Below are 21,083 nucleotides of genomic sequence, written 5' to 3'. Positions count from 1 at the left end.
AAAGGAAATTCTAGGATGATACCAATAAAATACAAAGGCAACTTCATCTAGGCGTCAGACAATGTTGTCTCACTTTACCTGACGCTATGAATGAAAACTCATCCTGGACATGAAAGGTTGAAGAGGAAGTTAGAAAAAGTGTATTTCCAAAAGACGACACTACAATTAGACATGAATACTTTATTACATTTCTACTATTGTGTCTGCTATATTGTCTCCTCACATTGGGAGAGGAACGCCCTCTTGTGTTCAATAAGGAAAGGTGCATTAAACTGTAAAAATATCAGTTGGAGGATACCTTTAACGAGTGACAATGAAAGAGACAAAACCTTGATGTACTAATAACCATCCGTAATATAAACCACAATAGAAAAACAAAATCGCATCATACATAAAACAATTGCATATTAATTGTAGTTTCTTCAGTACAAAACCCTATTTTATAATTTGCATCTCTCCATTTTCCACCCATTGTATTCAAACCCAGTAGAAGTAATGAGAAGAAAATCATGCATCAACCTCACTTGTCTGGTCTGAGTAGACAGCTGAATGGATGACAGGTCACAATCCTCAAGAAGATCACGTTGTAATAAGGTTACAGTCTCAAAAAGCATCAGGACTGAAATTTCCAAAGTCTTTCCAGTTTTCTTTTGTGTGTGTGTGAATTGGGAAGGTCTATTTTTTTCCAAATAGGAACTGATTCTGTGTTTGTCCATGAAATAGAAACCCATTTTCATGACCACCGGAGTCTAACATTATTACAGTCTTGCACTGCATTCCAGTGCACTGTCTACAGATTTTAGATTTCTTCATACAAAGAGTTGCTCATCCTTTCCCGAGTGACTGCGTCGCAGCTTCAGACCAGACAGGATCTTTTGTGCTGGTGAGGTGACACTGTGTACAACAGGAATTGTCTTTGGTGACTGACACAGGGAATGGTTCTGACCGGCACTTTGTCCCTTAGTGCTCAGACTCATGCTCTGTTCAGCTAAACATCTTGCCGCCGTCTCCTGAACAGACTCCTCTGTTGTACTGGAAGTCATTGCTGCTACAGGTGATGGAAATGTTGACTCCAGGCCCAGCATGTACTCCACGACGTCGCGAGGACTTAGCGGGATGTCTACTTTACCTTCTGCAACGTCAGTGACTCCAAGAGGCTGATGAGTGAAGTCAAAGTGGGTGTCTGAGTTATGGGAGAGTCTTTGTGTCCTTAGTTCTGGTGAAGAGCTGCAGCTACTGTCTGCACTTCCGGGCTGGGCCCTGACTGGGGCGTCAACCTGTCTGGCTGTACGACTAGGGTTAGACAAGCGGGATCCTGTATTATGATGGCGATGATACTTCACAGGCTGTCTGGTGAAGCGATAGTGTGGCTGGGCTCCTAAATTAGACGCTGGTTCCGCCGCTGACACACCCTGAGGATCACTCAATGCCCCTATCATAGCCAGGACTAGGGAAAGAAGAGAAAGAACAAACACATAACTCACAATGCTGTGCAATGCAAATGATCTGACCTCTTTCTAATATTCTGCATTTTGATTGTTGTGTCATTAGTATAAATGAAAGACTAGAAAAGAAAATCCAAGAAATATAGACAAGCAAAGCAAGCAAAGAAAAGTTGGCGCTTAAGAGCACATCTTGTAAATATGTAGTATGAATTTACACCAAAACTCTATAGTAGCATAGATAATTCTATACTTTGAGAAATTACACCATCATCGGGAACCAAACAATTTGCTTAATGTTTTTTTTACTAAATACAGCCCTTCTCAATAGGTACAAAACCCAATTTGATCATTTATACAGAAGTACATGGTGACAAAAGAAAATGTCGTTTCTAAAAATAACTACAGGAAATGCGTGAGATGAAGAAGACTAAGACCCTTGTGGCATTTTGCATCTTCCGTATCTGGTGCTTAGAAAGACAAAGAGTAACTATAATCTGGAACTAACCACCTGTCTGGGAGAAATGAGGTAAACAACTTGGGAGGTGTAACTGTAATACCTACAAGACCTCCAAAAGGATTAATTAAAGCATGTCCTCAAGTACAAGCTGACACAACAAGCTCTAACTCATTACGATGGCAACAGAAACCGAGTCAGCATCTATATACTTCAGCATGAACACCTGAGATGAAAGCCAACCTTTTTTTTTTATAGGCAAGAGTAAGTTGTCTGGTACTGTATCTGGCCTACCTGCTCTTTCACAGGCCTCAGGGCTGAGCTGGTCCACTGCCTCATTGGATGAAGACTTGTCAGAAATATAACCTTCGCTTGAGTCTCTCTTGATTGACCGATTCTGTTGGAATGACACAAGTTGAAGGGTGGTTTTCTGCAAGGGTTTACAGACCACATCTAACCCTAGAATACTGAAGCACCAAGACAGTGATTATCACCGAGACAACCACCACCTGAGATTTGTTCTCTGACAATATTCTAATAATTATAACCATTAAGAAATTGTATTCCATAGATGACGGGCCATTTAGAGCCACTGCGAATACCAACAGACAGAAACACTGTCTTCAGCTTTAAGGCAATGAAAGGGAAATCTCCTCACAGCAAAGTTTGGAAGGAGGTTAGAGAGAAGTGCATGCCAAGAGAGCAGTAGAAATACAGTAGCTGTTCATGTTGTTAATCCTCCTGGCGTAACACCAGGTTAATATGTTGAGTGTTAAGGCTCTTTAAACTACAAGTAAGATTGATCTCCCTCTGCTCAGTGAGAAAGCAAAGCAGCTGTAACAGATTAAAAAAAAAAAAAAAAAGTATTAAAGTAGCTGTGTATTAAAATAGGCTGCTACTGTTATTATTATAAGTCTCGGAGAACCTTGACTACAGCTGGATGTCGGTAAAGTCCTTACTTCAAGTGAGTGTGGCCTTTCTTTGGTGGAGGTTTCATGTTCCGAGTCAGCATAAACTACCTCATCCAGGGTGCAGGAAGCTCTGGGCGGGGTGTCTGGAAGGGGTGCAGAGGGTGCTGGGGGAGGGGTTGTACTGGGTCTCTGCTGAAGGCCAAAAACCTTGTCATGGTGTGTGATGAAAAACTCAACAAGGGCAGCCTGGTAGCCTGTCTCCAACAAGGCAACCATTGACATATCCGTAGACACTACAGGGCGCAGTAGTGTTGGCCCAAACACTATACCTAAATTGCAAGGGGACATCTTGTTCTCGTTGTTCTCTGCAACCCTGTGAAGACAAGCATCAGAACATTTCATTTCAAGAAATGCTGAGGCAATGTGAGAGGACTAAATGTAATCTACAAAGAAATTAGTAGTTACTGCTAACTACAGAGGTCGGTAACTCAAGTTCAGGCTCACTTTTGAAGGTGAGATATCACGTGCTGCAATGTGCTGTAGCAATATGAGGGAAGTTTCTGTAGTAGCTTTTGGAGGCTGCAAATGATTTCCATTGTCTCATTAGTGTTTGCTGATGAGTCCCTCTCACTCAGGAGCTGAATGTACTTTCCCACCGCGATGAAATCATTGTACAGCTCAAAGGTTAATAAGGGCTCTGGAAGCTGAAAGAGATATTGCAGAGATTAGTCAGTGACATGGGAGAAAAGAGGCACTACTAATCAACGAGGAGCGTATTCCTGACAGAAAACAAACAATGTGGAACCGGACAATAAGCATTGTGTTGATATGACACTCATAAAGCAAAAAGAAAAAGAAAAGAAATATTGATTGGATGGATGCATACGTAGAGCAATATATTTATCACTTTGACATCAGCATTGTATACATCTGCACAGTACTGTATACAAGATCTCTAACACTAAACCTAAGCATAATTGTTGAAGTTAATCTTTTTTTTTAGAAATGATTCCTTTACCTCCTTGAAGAAGTGCTTAAGTATAGAGGTGATGTCATGCGGTGAATGGTCAGAGAGATCCACCTGCTCCTTTTGCATCTCAAAGGCCTGACAGAGCTTCTGAATTCGAGGCTTGGACCCACTCACACGATACACCCCCTTAGAAAACAGAGGCAGAGCACTGTTATTAGACCACACTTCATACCCACAGCGTGATCGTCACTGAGATGCTCAACTGTACCTGCAATGAAAGAGCACGACTCTCAACCTCAGACGTGCACCGCAGCACCACAAAAGGAACCTCATTCTGTCCAAAATGTGAGAGCAGAGAGAGGTCCACTCCAAACACCGCCCCCTTCCTGTGCTCACACTCCAGCTGACACACTTCCATACACTTTCTGTGCAAAGCCAATCCGCACTGAATGTGCGACAAGACAGGAACAAAATACGTGGACATAATCAGAGACCATACATGTCGTGTAATCAGAATAATCTAGTTACTCCTTGGTTCTTATTTCTGTTACCCACCTCCTCACATTCAACCCCACTGACAACAATGTAGTTGTCACACTGCTTGCATTTACCCATCTTGCTTTTCATTTTCTTGAGGCGATGTGTGAGTGCAGCTCTAGAGTACGAGCGCACTTTTGGCTGGCCATCAATGCACTCTGAAAGGTTAGGAGGAGAAATGAAGTTCAATACAAATGGAGAAGCTGAGTAAAATGTATTCTGCTTACAGGACGACATGGTAAAAAAAAAAAAAAGGAAAAAAAAAAGAAGAAGCTACAAACCTGATTCTGACGGCAAGTCTCGTTCGTCCAAGTCATCTGATGACACTGTCAAAGTGGATGCGGTCTTCGGTAGCCGACGACCCGTATGAGCTTTAGTTAAGCATTGACATAAAGCAGAAGGAAAATAAAGGAGACATTAAAAAATAAATGTATATGCATGCAAATGGCAGAATTACAGAAACAAATGCAAGCTTGTGCTTACCAGGGCTTGACAGAGACTCCAAGCTGCCTCCAACGCTCTCACAGTCACTGTACCCTGTTTTCCCTAAAGTGTATAAAAAAAAATTCAATTAAAGGGAGAGGTTTCTCTGTTATTATTGTCATGAAGTAATTATGTGGAATCCTTACTGCCATCGCTGGGCTTTCTTAGCTGACTTTCATTTGTCATAAGTGAAGAGTCCTGCAGAGAGCTGAGACCTCCACTGGTTTTCCGTTTGCTAAGAGATTGATTAAAAACACAGTACAGATAGCAATAGTGCATATCAATTGTATATTGTATGTGTCTTATGACAAATACATGAATTCTTCCATTTTAGAAACCAGCTATTTTCCAGTTTGCCTTACCCTTTGCCCTGAGGAATATACTCCTGGAAGGTGTAGGTTTGGAGAGGCTGCTCAGGGCGCCGCCTGCTGAGGACATATAGCAGATAGGGCTCACCAGGCTCAAGTGATCTGCACGTCAACTCCAGGTTGTGATAGCCGAGAGGAACTGACTCCGTCTGCTGCCGCTGGTAGTAAAACATGTTGACTGTGGCCTGATGCAGAGGAAACACGTGATGTGGAGACCAAGCAGTGATTTTATCAACTAATTGTTAGTTGTGTGATATAATGACGGAGGACGACTCCGCTCGGTGATCTTGTTTTCATACCCTATCATTAATGTGGTGAAACATGGCTGTAAACAATTGATACAACTACAACAAAACAAAACAAACATGACTGGTTAAGTTGATCAGCATATTGAAGATCTGATTTTATAATCGGGTGGCACTATAATTTCTCTTTCAAAAAGAGTGTAGATTAGACATAAATGTAGAATCAGCTGATGTTACAAGAAATGTATGAATATTGCCTCAAAACAATTGGGTTGACAATAGTACCCAACTGACACACACGTGTACATGAAGGGAGATGTCTGGTATTCACTTATTTCACACTCACCTCCTTCAGCACAGTGTCCCCCTGGCAGATGAGTTTACGAATGTGAGAAATAATTCTTTCTTTGACCTTCACCAACTCCTCTTGGTGGATCTTTGCATCGCTGACGCACTGTTTGTACATCAACTCTGTCTCCATCACCTGGGGAAGACAGTGTGATCATTGTATTTTGTGCTGCACCAGAACTGCATAATAGACTAATTTCCGCTGTTATTATCAGTGTAGTAGAATGATGGGATTTTTTACTTTTGACTGGGCTTCATCCTTGGACTTCCTCCTCTTATCGAGCGTTTTAATTCCAGTCGTTTCCTCCACCGCTTTAGCAGAGATGGCTTTAGCCTTTTCTAGCTCTTCAGAACGCTGGAAGTATTGTTGCCTGGCTTTTTTAAGAGCTATCACTGCATCATTCTGATAACATACAGGAGTGATACAAAGAGAATATTACTGTATATTATTCATACATTTTGAATAACACTATAGCATTTAGAAAAACGTGACATTTACATCATCAGCAAGCGATGCCTCCTATATGTATTCATGTTGCACAATATATCTTTATTAGTGTATGCAGAATAAATGTTCAATAATAATTTAGTTTGGCACAAAATACATAGGTGCCAACAACGTCAGTGAAAGTACAAATTAACCCAACCTCCCTTTGGCTGACAAAATTGCTGATTCACTCACCATCCTTCTTTGTTCTCTTGCCCATTGCTCTTTAAACTCTCTGCGCCACTTATCAATCTCATTCCTTTTGGCAGCCAAAGCCTTTGAAATAGAGATCCCTGATTAGGCACATCCTCAACTAAAACACAGACACAGTTGACATTTTGTAGGTTTGCGTGAACTTCTATACCTGATAACAGCGGTTTTGCAGCAGTTCAGAAGTCTTTCGAGAGGTCACACTGTTTTTGATGTCTTGCTCTAAAGCCATGGTATAGATGTACTGCAGTGGCATCATCTCCTAAACAGAAAAAAAAACAACTTCACCTTTTACTTATAGCTACAGTAAATCACTACAAACTATTATGCAGAAATCTGTTTCAGTGACACTGAATTTTAACCAAATGGTTGCCAAATCCAAAATTTAAAGGTGTACCTGCTGCGTCACGTTGGGCCTGGCCCCCTCCGCTGTCTTGATCACATTTTTAGCAAATTCTTGTTCTGTGAACACATTAAAATATGTACATGGATAACATTTTTCTTCATTGTTTTTAAAAATCAGTACATCAAAACTGAAAAAATTCCACCGTGTATTTGAATTTGACTGGTGACTCTAAATTACTTGTAGATGTAAATGTCAGTGTGTGTGTGTGAGTGCTCGTCTCTCTGTGTTTGTCCCCTGATGGTCCAACTGGTGGCATCAGCTGGATTTTAATAAGACCAAAGCTTAATTTGTCCTGTGTCTGTTTTGACCATTTTAATCCTTTTTGGTATAAATATTTTTTTTTTTAAAAAGATCTTTGGTGTGCTTTGGGCATCTGACGAAGAACCACTGCAGGAGTAAACAACACTGTGCATAATGCTGAGACCAAAAGCTGTGAAATGAAAGTGTATGATCTATATGCTCAGTGCAGGTGCAACAGGATGCAAGAGCGTTCACTCACAAATCACTCACTTTTCTGCTGCTTAGGGAACTCAAAGTGCTGCTCTTCAGTGCGTAATGAGTAGTTAGGGGGTTGAGCACCACCCAGTGTTACTCATCAGTTGCTATTGCCCAATGCTACTCCTCACAAAAAGCTCAAGAGACTCTACTGTTGCTGTGTATTTTGTTTGCTCCCAGGAGACTTGCATGTTAACATCCCTGTCTGGACATTAGGCACCTGTGTAATCAAATGTAATGCAAGTGTAATCACTGTAGTCTATGTACTCCTAAGACACTCCATCTCCTCTATTGCCCTCTTCTCGCCAGCTAATCTGCCCTCTAATCCTTTCTGTGTGTGTGTGAGTGTGCCGGGTGTTGTTCACGAGGGTACTGCACATCCTGGTTAATAAAGGCATGTCATGAATGTTTTCTGCTTCATCGTCAGGATTTAAAGATTCGTAATAATGTCCATCAAATGAAGGAAAACTCATTTCTTTTGTTTTTTGATGATGAAACATCTACTCTTACACTAAAAGGTCCTCTGTGGGGATTCACAACATTTAGAAAGAAAAATCTTTCTATGATTTAGTGACAGTGGTTTTGCCTTTTTTAAGCAATCAAACTATTCCTTCTTTTGACTGCAGTTTAAATTCAATATGCTACCCCATTATACACACAATAATTTGCACGTTGCCCTATTTTTTTCTTTGTTCAGTTTCATCTGCACTTACCCAGGTTAATTCTCTTCTCCATCCAGACGAGGAGGTCTTTGGCATAACGACACCACATCTTGGCATACTGCAGTGCTGTCTCCACTCCGCCCTCAGAGCGACAGAGGGCCAGGTCTGCTTCCTGGGCTGTGAGGGAGTACATCAGCATCACTGTTGGCTCTGTACTTTTGGAGCTGTACACAAGGATCACTGTGTCCACTACGGCCTGTCTGTCCTGGAAGATTGCAGTCTTAATGAAATGCCTGGATCTAATCTGGAACGATAACCCTTAAGCTCCCAGACTTTACAGAACAAAAGAAAAATATTGAAAAAAAGCAAATAATAGTTAAAACAAAAAAGATATACACAAACCCAAAACAGGAAAAAATGTTGGCATATGAAAAGTCATTTGGAGCTCCTCAGATAAAGATCCTGTTGGTTATAGAAGGTCTCAGCAAAATAAGTAAAGGCAGTTCGTTGGGGGAAAAAAAATGGTGTAAATTAGTCCTCGGCCTCCACAGTCACGCAGTCGAGGTTGGATGTGAGTGAGGAGCATTACTATAGACTAAAGACAAACAGCTTTAGCTGGACAACTTCCCTCCTCTCCCCTCTTCCTCTTCCTCTCCCTGCCTGGCTCCTCCCTCCCACACCTGTTCACTTCTACTGAGCTATAGAGAGACAAGCGGTGCAGTGAGAGAAAAGACCAACACCACTAAGAGCCACTGGGCAGTACAAAACGCAAAAATGTCACAGCTCTACTGTGGTCATACATGCACAGTGTTCATATGACAACCGCTCTTCTTCCCCTGTGACTCACTGAAACACAGTGAATGATGTGTGTCACATGGTCTCTCATATGCTCCCAACACAAGTATCTTTTGTTGTATTTTCCTCCTTCGCTTTGTGATCCACTTCCAGCACACCTACGAATAGAAGTCATCATTATCTGTCTTCTAGGGAAACGGTAGAGCACAGATACATAGAAAGAACTTTCACTTCTTATGAAAGCCCACAGGGCACTGTTTTAAATAGGCAAGCACGCACTGCAGTAGAGTGCAACGACTTCTCTCTCAAGTTCCTCACTTCAGTCACGCAGCTTTTATACTTTTAACAGAGATGCCAAGACTAGCCAGGGCAGTAGTGAAAACTTCAACTCAAGTGACATTTATCTCTTTGTATTCAAGCCAAGTTCAAATAAAACACAGAGCAGACAATTCCAGGGAAATTCCTGATTTGTGGGAATGTCGTGCGACCTCTCTTAGCCTTTTCTCTTTCTTTCCATTTTGGGTTTGGGATCGCTCTGAGCACTCAGCAAAATTAGCTTCCATGCAGATTGTGATCTGGCTACAACCTCCTCCATCTAGATTGAGGATTATCCCGGTCAGGTCCAGATTGCAGAGGGACAGGCTATTAGAGGAGCATAGAGTAAGGCTGACCTCCTGGTGTGTGTCCCGCTGAGTGGGGTAAACAGAGTGGGGGAAATGAAAGAGCTTCTGTACTGGAATCTAATACTTCCTTATTCCTTCTAATGGAGATTTTTATATTTTGAAGTGGTGAGTTCTTTTTAATTACTCACATCTTGCATGCTGTGACCTGTACATTGAGTCAGGAGTACTTGGCAGCAGACATCACAACAAATACAGTCGGTTTCTTCATCTCATCTGTATTTACACTCAAAAATCAGCCTGCGTAGTAACACTGATATATCTTCCTCTTTTAGACCACTTGCGCCTAACATTAAAACCAAGAGCAGCTGTCTCCTACTTAAATCCCCATCCCTTTATCCTAATCTTGTTACAGCAAGGCAGTTAAAACTCACAGTTAATTATAAGAAAATAACTAAGGATTGAAGAAAATGTACAATTACGTGACACAGACCACCAATCCTCAATGATCTGGGATCACAGATGTCATTTACAGGGGAGTTAATGTTAAGGTAAGCAGTTGATTAAACCATATATTAACCAGTACAATTAATCTAATAGATAGATACCTTGCACACGGCTTCACAGTTTATACCAGCTAGAGATCTTGGACATACCACAACAGAGAGCAAACACATATTCACATGATGTTTTTGGGTTTCTTGCTCGCTCTCTGTCAGTCACACAAATAGTACCTGGTTGGTATCCGTCACCTTCACTGGCTTCAGCCTGTATTGGTGGACACAATGCATCTTCCCTCTGTTGAAGAAACCAACTCTTCATCAATCCCTTCAAAAACACATTTGGACTTTTCTGTGAATGACTTCAAATATTTGAAAGCCAAAATGTGTCAAGCAGCTAAAATAATTAACAACATAAATTAAAAGCATGAAACTGTTGTATTATTATTATTACGGTATTTATCCTTACAGACACATTATGTTGCTCTGTGTGCTCCCCGCTGTCTGCAGAGATGGCTTCAGAGTCATTATCAGCCAGTAGATCCTCCCCTGCACTGAACACAGAAATTATGTAATAAAAGAGAAACTTGAAATGAAATGGCTCCACGTACAAAGTCTATCAAAGCATTTATTGAGAAACATAGTGGATAGATACTTTAAATGTAATAAATGGGCTTGCTGAATAAGCCATTAATATATTTTTTGCAATGAAGCATATCTAACAAATTAATGTACAAGAGAAGAATAGGTATGCAAAAGCAGCCTGATTCACTAATATGACAATGAGCATATTTATCGGAACACTTTCCTCCTGTATTGTTTCCGATTTAGAGAATCGCGTCACTAAGCACTGTGTTTGTCTGCCACTGTGTTGAGATCGAGCAGAAGAAGCAGAGTGATGCAGCAGACAAGAGCAACACGTGGTAGCACCATTTATAAATGTGTAATACTTACGAAGAGATTAACGATAAATCAAGATTATCAAAATCTCTAAGGATTTCACTGTAGCGCTTCGTTTCAGATCTAGGACGCTCCTTTGTCACTCCTAAAATGAGAAATAGATGCACAGGTTAAAAAACGTATGCACTTTTTGTGCCCGACATGAGGCGCCTGAAATGGATCCTCACTGCCAATTGTAGACTCTAATAGTTGATTGCATTTATTCAAGGCTATTTGCCTTGAATAAATGCAATCAACTATTGTCTTCAAGGACAAACCTGTATTTATGGATTCAAACAGATTGTACAACATTAATAGAATAGAGATAATTGATAGATGCACATAAAGATAAGAATAGTCGATGGCATAAATCAATTGTTCACAACTTTCGAAAAGTAAATAGTTTTGATAATATGACTGAATTTGCAAAGCAGAAACAATGTGATGCATTTTAGCAGTGAAACCTCTGGCATTTGTGCTCCTGCTGTAACTGATGTACTGAAAGGTCGATGAATTATCATTCACAACAGATGCGACAAAACAAGTTGCCTCCATTTTGGTCAACCACATCCTGCTTGCAATTTGTGTCACATCCCATAATGAACACAGAGTCGCTGTTTTTTACACCGTCAGTGTTTCAGTGCTAGAATGAGAAGTGAGAAACAAAGTTTCAGCACATTCAGATCCACACCGTTTAACACCAAAACTGCACTTATACATTGGTACGGTTTCACCTTGTAGTTTAGCTGCAGTGATGTGATGGCGGCAAGGGTTTTTATATTCATGACTTTGAGTCACACTGTAAAGACTTCCTGAACAGGAACTTGAAAGCACCCAGAAAAGATTTCTAATATAATGTAAAACCTCACAACCTGAGGCCCTGGTCCCAAAATATATGATAGCTGGGTATTTCTCTGCTTTCTTGGAACAAAAAAATTATAATTTCCTGTACAATAAAACTATCATATGTCACATAAAACTAACAGAACAAGACTGCATTACAATGAAGAAAGAGGTAGCAAACTTCATTATCATTCTTTTGATTGCGTGCTTGACACAGCATCCGCTCATCAGGTACAGCCACAAAGATTATTCATCAGAACAATAATCTTGCACACGGTGCGCACAGACACCAACATGTAATAGGCCTGTCATGATTTCTCATCAGTAACTTCATCAAACTTTTAATCAACATATACCAATAAAATTAGTCCATTTGAAGAATTGTGAGTTCAGGGAAATGCCTCATCACTCTCAGTGAAAGTATTTTATTGACTGTGCTCACCTGGGGCTGGAGAGGAAACTTTGTTTTCCACCTGGTCTCCTTCCATTTCTTCACTGAGCTCACAACAGCAAGAAACTACCGACAGCACTCAAATATCAACTGTCCTCCAGGTCATACCGCAGTACACAACCAGGAAGGAAGGAAATCTGCACTGTGGTAGACACACACTCTGATGACAAATTATTAATGTGCGGGGTCTAAGTTTGCAGCCGTTAAAGCTCTCAAAATGATCTTCCTCTGGTAGAGTGGAGGTTGACCAATGTTCTCACCATGGAGGGAAGAGGAAGTGTTTCTTAGTGTCATTATAGGCCACACCTACGCTGCCTCATCATATATAGTGAGAAGGCACCACAATGCTGCATGTGTTTTCAAGTAGAAACCCGGGATTCTAATCTCTGTAACAAGTGGTTAAGAGTGGTGTTGAAGGTGGCTTTAATTTGGACATACATCACACCGTAGTATGCAAGCTGACACTGCTTCAACACGTCAGATGAAAAAAAAATATTTGGAGTTTATTTATGTTTTTAATCAAATAAGCAAGTAAGGTCATTTTCTGGAACATCCACGCAATACTCACAGTTCACACCATAATATTTCTGCCATCTATATTAATTGCTGAGTTGACTGTTGAATTCAGATGCCATGAATTATTTCAGCAAAATCTGGAAAATCTGAGAAAGGATTCGCTTGCGAGTGATCACAAAATTGAGGTTTTAAAAATAAAATATTTTATTCTTGTTGGCATGACACATCACAAATATATTTTTGCAGAACATATGAATGGCACCGATCAATATTTCATAGTTCTTCGTAATATCCAGCTAGGTGACAGTGAAACAATGACAGATTAAATATCTGCAAGAACTGACATTAATGAGACGAGTGATCCAAAAAAGTCTCAGATTAAGTGCAGTGATTAGGAGTTTAAAAGGCTGAACGAGAACATACACTCATCCTCCATTAGGTATCCTAACATAATCTTGTGTAATATAAAATTATCGATCTATTCCAAAGTCTGCCATTATGAAGGTAACGTATACTTTTCCTAAATACTCTGAGAAATAATAACTACATGTTTAAAATTGAGATTGGACACTTTGAAAAGGACACCAAGAGTTTTTAACATTTTGGCCACTCCACTGGCAAATAACTGTGTAAAGAATATGAGAAACACCTTTTGATATGGTGCGGTCTGATACATCACTATCACACACAATATTCAAGTTAAGATTAAACTCATCACCTCTGTGATAATCTCAGCCAAAACTCTGAAAAACCTTGTGCAGTTCTGTTGAATCGAACTGTACTCCACTGTGTTAAAGTACCTAATAAACCTGTGAGTGCATAACCACGTGTCGTTCAAGCCAAAAGATACAGTGGTTTGTGATACAAAAAAAAACAACCATTCAACAGCTGATTTGTGGTATTAGTCTGGAAGAGTTTGCATAAGTATCAACAAAGTCTGTCATAAGATTATCGAAAAAAGATCTAATATGAAATCAAATAAAAAGTCAAGCCCATTGAAAAAACTCTGGTTCAAAGATTCAGATTAAACAAACTACTCCAGACATGAAGGCTTGTATTAGGTCTAAATTCTGCACAGTGATATGGAGTGTATTTGTTGTTTCAGCAATTTAAAGAAATGTACGATGACAAAGTATTTCACAGTGTGTTGTCAAATTAAGATAATTGAAAGCATTGACATGTATCAATCTGAATAATTCTGTGCTAAAACATAGGTTCATTTCTGTATGACAGACGGAAGTTGGGTACTGCAAATGCCATTCCACATGGCAAGTCTAGTGCCTTTAAAAAGTAAAAGCTACACACCGACGAGACAGATCACCTAAGACGTGCATGATCCCTTTTGAACTGATCATGTGATAAATAAAATGTTTCGACCTAACTTGATGCCACATCCAATAAGCCATTAACTGCTATTGAACCATGTTGTTTGTCCAGAGCACCTTTCCATTTTTCCAACGCCCTCACTCTGGTCCGTCTCACAGTTCGTCCCGCGCTGTGCTGTCCAGTGGAGACTGGAGCACGTCTGAGTTCTGGGCCTCAGAGCTGATTTCAGCCTGCTCCCGAGTTTTTCCTGAGCGCGCTCTGTCCCAGTCGGTACGGACCTTTTCATTATCCCATACAGTTGAGGTCTCAGTGTCACTGATGTAGCCCGGGTCGCCTGTATAGTGTGTTGGATACACGAGAAGAGGCTCTGCAGAAAATGCTTTCAGGTCCCTGGTTTCAAACTGCTCCATGTAATCAGACCTGTGGAGGAGAAGGAAATATCAGCCGTTAAAACAAGTATTAATTTGGTAGAGGGGGGTGTTATTAGTTCTCATTTGTACTGAAGAAAAACACTTACACAGGATGTTTATCGTACATGATGGGAAGAAACTCATCCACTGGCAAAATCTTCTTTAGGGGCTCGGCTTTCAAAAGCTTCTCAGCACCCTGTAACGATATCATATATCCTAGAGTCCAATATGAATAATCTGCCTCTACTAAGTTGTGTATGTTCGGCACTGCTTTCTCTGGGTGATCCACTTGCATTCTCTTCCGGCCAATATAACTGGAAGAAAGAAACAGAACAGAGATGTGAGAAGCAGAACATAAGAATTCCATTCAAGGATTGCAAATGAAGTGGAACTTACATGAGATCCCAATCCAATCCTTCATCCTTCACCTCACTCATCAGGTTCATTAACCGACGTTTGAAGAAGACCTCAAAGCGCAGATCGTCTTCAATCAAAAGAGACGTCTTCAAGCCTCGCTCCACGATCTAAGACACAGAATTATCTGTAAGTCAGCAAACCGTCTGCGTCATAAAGGGTACTGATGTTCGACTTCTGTTGGTTCACCTCTTTCCAGATGTTATAGTGAGAAAGAAAACATCCCAACTCTCCCTTTGTCAGGGGTCGACCGTGATAAGGGTCGCTGTATCCAGGAAGCATATGGATGCCCATGGCTTGAATTTCACTGATATTCATTGCTCTTAAATTAAAGAGAAAGAAACACGGCAAATTAAAACAGGGCCTTGACTTGGGAATAAATAAATACTGAACAATTTTGAAAACACAGAAATAATTTCTAAAATGTGAATTAAAACAGGATGCAATGATTTACAAATCTCATAAACCCGTATTTTACTGTACACAACTGATCAGACGCTGAAGGTAAGACATTTAAATGAAAAATAGAAACCAATTATAAACTTGATAGAAGCAATAAAAATAGCTTGGACAGGGCCATGTTTATCATTGTGTTACTCCCCCTCTTCTTCTAACAAGAGTCTTATAAGTCTCGAAAGTAAGAGCAGTTGCTGTGGTTTCAGGAGAGGAATGATGCTCCATTCCTGTCGGATGGAGGATTCTCGCAGCTTAACAACCTTCCTGCTTTATTGCAGGAGTTCAGATTTTATGATGTGTCCCATGTTTTCACTTGGTAAACGGTCTGACATTCAGGAAAGCTGTGGTCGACTTTTTGGAGATGTACAAGTGCTGTCGAATTCAAAATGAGCAGCATTTTCCATGTAATCAAAAAACATGGAAATTTTAAATTAAGATGTTTAAAAATCTTGATTTCAGCATCGTATATGTTATCTACATGCATATAGTATATTATGAAGAGAATAGGTTTATGAGATTTGTAAAGTATGGCATCGCATTTTCATTGAAATTGCACACATTCTTCCCACCGTTTCAAGATTGGGTTCGTATGTGTGAAGTATTCATTAAACGCGACGCACTTACTTTCCATCTACAGCGCCAAAAACCTTACAGGCAATCTGCTGCTCATACAACGCACTCAGCATCCGATCTCGACGGTCGGTCCGCCTCTGGAGGTTTATCATAAACACCTGCATGCAAAGCAAGAGTGGAGCCAGTCAGTGTAATGACAGATGTGGACAAGGAAGAGGGAGCCTGACAGCACAGAAGCAGATGAAAAGCCATTTTTGCAGGTTCCATCTTCATATCACTCTTTACTCACCTCATCAAATCCCATTTTGTCAGGTTGTTTTGTGGGAACGTGGACATATTTGGAAGGCATCACTTGGGAGTGTCGCACTACGCAGTCAGAGGGAAGATGGATGCAGAAATGGTATAAATAATACGGAGACAACATGCTGGAAGTTGATTAAATGAGGCAGCAGACAGTAGTCGAGAGACTTGAAGCCAGAGGAAAACAAGAGTTGTATGACAGAGAAAAGAAAAGGCAGTCCTCAGCCTGAATTCAAGCTACTCACCATTAACCTCTAAGAGGGTGTGCAAAAAGCTGTCAGCTTCATCTTGCAAAGTATTGTGGGAGCGTAATGGTACAGGGAAGTAACCGTAGGGCTCCGTGTTACAAACAAACATTTGAACATCTGTGGAGACGGAGAAGATGAAAACAGCAATTTGGAGTTATAGTGTTTAGATTTAACAAGAGGACGGCTGAATGAGTTGAATCACCAGACTGAACATCTAGAAGTGACACTGTGGAGTACCTGCCATCCGAGCAGAAAATGCAAACACAATGATGTCATCAAAAGCCCAGCTGTAGTCTGGATGTGGTGGGTGAAAGGCCAGCTGCCTGGATGCCTCCTTCCTGAGGTCTATCAAGAAGGTGGAGTGAACCATGGGAACTGCATAACACCCTTTGCGCACATGCTTTCTTATAGGTATGTAAGCAGGAGTCCGCCTGTAGTAGCCCTGGAGGAAAAAAGAAAAAAAAGACTTTATTAAGGCATAGCTCACAGGGAGCCAGAGATACACTGGCAGGTATGCATAACTGTCAGAATAGTACCTGAGAGGTCATTCCACACCAGAAGTTAGAATAGGCTGCTCGGGAGTCGAGCATTGGTGCTATAATAGTCTTATTCTCTCTCATGAGCTTCCAGAGCACATCGGGATTGATGAGGAGGTTATCGCAATCCGCCAGCTAAACAACAAAGGGAAGAACAACTGCAAAATACGTCTGTGCAAAAGTAACATAATAATAAAGCTGAGAAGGTATATGGGTGAAATTATGCACCAGCTGAGTGGTGACTGAGTTTTAACAAAACCCACAAACTGTTCATTTTAAAACTCTGTTTTCATGAGCCAAAGCGAAGGAGTGAAGCAGGGTATAAAATTATTGCAATTCTGGATGAAATTCAGTTCAAAATTATACCCCACTGCAGCTAAACAATGTGGGCTGGACTGAGGAATAGAAATATAATTGTGCAAAGTGATGCATTTAAATCTTGAGGATCCACAAAGAAGATAAATTGACCACAAGAGACCATTGGATCTCGTTCCGACATGCCTTATGCCTTCAATTATTGGTTTGAAGGTGAGTTGGATTGAGTTTGTACTAGTTTTTGCAACAGCAACTGAATTGGAACAGACGCTAAAGCATTGGAACAAAGCTTAAACAAAAATAATTTTAGGGTTTTTGTGCTTTCTTTTCCAATGGTAAAGAGTACTTTTGTTGACCTACCATAAAATAGTCTGCCCACATCTCACGGGCAGACTCCAGGGCGACTTGCCGAAGCTTCATAACATGTTCATAGCGGAGATCGGTCCAGTGCTTCGGACTTTCTTCATCTGCATAATGACTACAAATAGACACTTTTAATTAGAATGACTTTTTTTTAGCTCTGTGCAACACGACGTTCCTCTGGGATATATATTTCGAGTAACAAACCTGGGTTCTTCTTTTGGCCGCCACTCCACGTAATGATAAAGGTTCTGGACCTTCACCAGCCAGTCACGCAGGATGACTGTAGTGTTGTCTTCATTATGATCGGTTGCCACCCTGTCAATGTCAAACAAAATATAAACCGTTAGCATGAAGTGTGCTCAGCATCAGGGAAGAGAAACATATTCATCTGTCCTCTATGCCACTTTCATCCTACGACTGGTGCTGAAGGCAGGATTCATCCTGTACAGGTCACCAGTCAACACAGACAACCAGACACTCTCACATTCACACCTAAGGCCAATGAAGACTCACCAATTTTACTCAAACGCAGGTTTTTAGACTACCCAGAGACAACCCCTGCATGCAAAGTTAGAACATGAAAACTTCACACAGAAAGCACCCCCATGTCTGGACTTGTACTGTGAAGTAATAGAGCGACCCGCCGGATCACCGTGTGTCCTACATATCCAACAAGTACGGACACAAAAAAACTAAAACGCTAACAATAGTTGAACGTAATGAAACTGGGTTCACTTCAGACTGAGACCAGAGTTGGAAGATAAAACCAAAACTCAAAGAACAATAGTCTCGTGTTCACTTTTTGTAAAGTCTTTGTATGCAGCGCTGGGAACTGACACAAGTGTGAAAGATAACAACAGCACAAAACAAAACACTCGACATCTAGTTGCTATCATTTTCATGTTACATATAAAAGACACTTTCTTTTGGAAAGAACTAGAACAGAGGGACATCGCATGAGTCAAATGAACCAAAGTTAGACGGCCTTTGATCAACTGTAATTCAGTAGATCCTACGAAATCAAACCACACATCTTTCTGTCAGCCAGAAAATGGAAAATCCTGCTGCAGCTAAACATCCAGAGTTGTTATTACTTTGCCATGAGAGTCAACAGTCCTCGCTGCAAACTGAACATCTGCACAAAGAACAGCTGGGGTTGTATTTAGCTCATGTGGATGTTGTCCAGGGTGGATTCTGAAGAAAGACTTCACACCGATCTGTGAGAACACTGCAGCTACATGCTAAACCGCTTCTTCCCTCAATCCTGCTGAACATCCTTTCAGTTCCTCATACTTTGAATTGTGCTGATTTTCTGCTGTTCATGTTTAACTAACACATAAACTTGTTTAAATAGAGCTTTCAAACATGTACTCTATTTAAACTGTATACTTCAAATGTATATATGTATGAGCTGTGTGCTAATTTGCATACTGTTGCTGCACTGGTATAGAACTGCTGATTCAATTGATGACAACAAAGCTTTAAATGACTGTTTAGCTGATTTCTGGTTCAGAGGCTTTGGCTTAGTCACAGACAGCTGCAAAATGTTCCAACAAAATGCATCAAACATGTAGTGTTTATAACGTCACGCAGCCGTTTACCCGTTCCTATACAACCTTAGAGAGCCTGTAAAAGCATGTTATACAAATCTGTCCATACCAAACATGCACTTCAGAGGACCCGACATGAAACAAAAAGGTGAATGAACGGAATTGCTAATATAAATCATGTAAATAAAGTGAAACTTGCTCATCAAGTTTGTGAGTGAAGAGCGCAGTGTTATTTAAGCCCTCCAGGCATTCATCCAAAATCCTCACAGCTGAGGGCAGCAGTGCAGGTGGGCTGTTGGAGCATGTTGTTTGGTTATTATGTGAGAGACATCTCCCTTACACTGTGTTCCGGCAGACATGAGGATTGAGTTGTTTAAGAAGCCATAAATATCTATGTGCGCAGTGACAAGGCCTGAAAAGTTGATCATGAATCAGAACTGTGACCCTCAAAGATAGTGTGGTGACCAGTATGTCTGCTTTTCACATCCAGGTTTCAGCTTCCACATTCATTTACAAATGAAAGCTGTTAAAAATGATCCCATCTCTGCCTGAAGTTAAACTGCCTGCTCCCAAGCTCTACTTTATGATGGAGGAGCATACATAATGTAGTGAATGATTTTACATACAAGTACATCAACTTGACTAGTTTTGGGGTGTTTAAATGTGGCCATACATCTGGTTTGTTACATGGTTGTGAATGGGAATCAGTCACAGAGAAACTGAAAAGGGGGTGAGGGGATATGGGGGCTCGGGTAGAAGATTGAAAGGTCAATCCCACCAGGAAGTGTATGTTAAATTTCACAGCTCCCCTCGTGGCCAAAGCTCTCTGGTCCCCTCCCCTCCACGTATACAGATCAATGCAGTGCTCAGATCAGATCATCTGATCCGCTCCATAGCCAGATGTGCTCACCTCTGTCCATGATGGTTACTTTATTTGTGCACGATATGAACGTAGCGTTGGTTTCTGACGTGCTCGTTCATGCCAATGCCACATTTTTTAACAAAGTAATCTGCGCAACATCTTACTTTACTTTGTTTCCAGGGCCACTTTGATAACTTCTCCAATCTTTGGAAGTCCACCACACTCTTCATGACAGCAGCACAACCAACACAACTTGAACTTTGTATTAATTTTAAGGAAGTGTCACTTTGAGGGATAAAATAAAAGCATGTTCCACCAAGAATTAACAGTTTATAGAAAGCTCCCATTCTCACCGGCCACTTACCAGAGCGCCATGCGGTCTTTGGGATAGTTTAGCCGCTCGATCGTGCCCAGGAAATACGGCAAAGAATGCTCGGAGTTTCTGCAAATGAGGGCGACCAGGATCCGGGGAGCGAGGAGCGGAGACTCGGGGCTCCAGCGCTCCTCCGCAAAATATGCCCAAAGAGGAGCGCAGCAGGACAGCAGCAGGAGGAGCAGAGAGGCGGGGAGGCCGGCCAGCCCGGCCATCGCGACGCTAAACTAGAGATTATTAAGGAGTGTGTTGGTGTGCGTGATGGTGCCTGGCTCCTGATGAGCTACAGAAAAGTTGTCTCCTTACTTTACGCAGTCATTACGCACACGGAAAGTCTGCAGCAGCTCCTGATGTGACAACAGAAGCTGGGCTTTTAAAGGGGACGCATGCTCTGGGATCTTAAAGGGGATGGGCCACTATCCTGACTGCACACTCAATAATTCAAAGACTATATAAAAATATATATAAAAATCGAATAACTCAAGTACTACAAGATAACGTGACTGTGAGAGTCCAAGAGACTTCATTGAATTATTTTACAAAATGTGAATGCTCTATAGAAATTGTAAGCTTCATTATGATGCTTTATTATGGGTCGAAATAAATAAAAAATATATGTTGCATTATGGAGGACTTGTGCACATATATTTATTTCAGGAGTGTCATTTCACT

The 21,083-nt window shown here is 41.0% G+C and overlaps 2 protein-coding genes across 5 annotated transcripts; both read right to left on the bottom strand.

The window, feature by feature from the left end:
- Positions 1–167: 167 nt before the first annotated feature.
- gmip (GEM interacting protein) lies at positions 168–12,904 on the bottom strand. 4 transcript variants are annotated; one of them, XM_080487594.1, is made up of 21 exons: positions 12,161–12,904; positions 10,891–10,981; positions 10,406–10,490; positions 10,171–10,234; positions 8,073–8,198; positions 6,856–6,920; positions 6,613–6,720; positions 6,444–6,524; positions 6,003–6,164; positions 5,760–5,897; positions 5,163–5,353; positions 4,947–5,035; positions 4,801–4,863; positions 4,599–4,688; positions 4,336–4,475; positions 4,049–4,225; positions 3,829–3,966; positions 3,315–3,514; positions 2,859–3,183; positions 2,194–2,296; positions 168–1,447 (listed from the first exon to the last, which is right to left on the bottom strand). In XM_080487594.1, the coding sequence occupies exons 1-21, from the start codon at positions 12,204–12,206 to the stop codon at positions 810–812; spliced, it is 3,120 nt and encodes a 1,039-aa protein (XP_080343720.1). In that variant the 5' UTR covers positions 12,207–12,904; the 3' UTR covers positions 168–809. The 4 variants fall into 4 exon arrangements, with proteins under 4 accessions (XP_080343720.1, XP_080343722.1, XP_080343721.1 ...); XM_080487596.1 differs by lacking the exon at positions 2,194–2,296; XM_080487597.1 differs by lacking the exon at positions 2,194–2,296 and having other exon boundaries at positions 1,295–1,447; positions 2,919–3,183.
- Positions 12,868–20,765, bottom strand: colgalt1a (collagen beta(1-O)galactosyltransferase 1a). Its single transcript, XM_080487599.1, has 12 exons — positions 20,403–20,765; positions 17,831–17,941; positions 17,624–17,741; positions 16,949–17,083; positions 16,650–16,854; positions 16,410–16,529; positions 16,154–16,230; positions 15,916–16,022; positions 15,025–15,157; positions 14,818–14,945; positions 14,529–14,735; positions 12,868–14,431 (listed from the first exon to the last, which is right to left on the bottom strand). Exons 1-12 carry the CDS (start codon positions 20,624–20,626, stop codon positions 14,164–14,166), a joined length of 1,833 nt encoding a protein of 610 aa, XP_080343725.1. The 5' UTR covers positions 20,627–20,765; the 3' UTR covers positions 12,868–14,163.
- Between the last annotated feature and the right edge of the window lie 318 nt (positions 20,766–21,083).

This window comes from Lipophrys pholis (genome assembly GCF_963383615.2).
Source record: "Lipophrys pholis genome assembly, chromosome: 19".
NCBI classification, from domain to species: Eukaryota; Metazoa; Chordata; class Actinopteri; order Blenniiformes; family Blenniidae; genus Lipophrys; species Lipophrys pholis.
The sequence above is the reverse complement of the archived record's forward strand: the minus strand, read 5'-3'. Positions and strand labels throughout refer to the sequence as shown.

Excerpts from the sequence above, each read along its gene's own strand:
- gmip (XM_080487594.1), bottom strand. The coding sequence starts at position 12,206 with ATGGAAGGAGACCAGGTGGAAAACAAAGTTTCCTCTCCAGCCCCAG. Across the intron at positions 6,165-6,443 it reads CAAGAGAACAAAGAAGGATG|AATGATGCAGTGATAGCTCT; the intron begins GTGAGTGAATCA and ends GTATGTTATCAG. Across the intron at positions 4,226-4,335 it reads GTGGGGTTGAATGTGAGGAG|TGCGGATTGGCTTTGCACAG; the intron begins GTGGGTAACAGA and ends TCGCACATTCAG.
- colgalt1a (XM_080487599.1), bottom strand. The coding sequence starts at position 20,626 with ATGGCCGGGCTGGCCGGCCTCCCCGCCTCTCTGCTCCTCCTGCTGCTG. Across the intron at positions 16,231-16,409 it reads CACCCTCTTAGAGGTTAATG|TGCGACACTCCCAAGTGATG; the intron begins GTGAGTAGCTTG and ends CTGACTGCGTAG. Across the intron at positions 16,023-16,153 it reads ACAAAATGGGATTTGATGAG|GTGTTTATGATAAACCTCCA; the intron begins GTGAGTAAAGAG and ends CTTTGCATGCAG.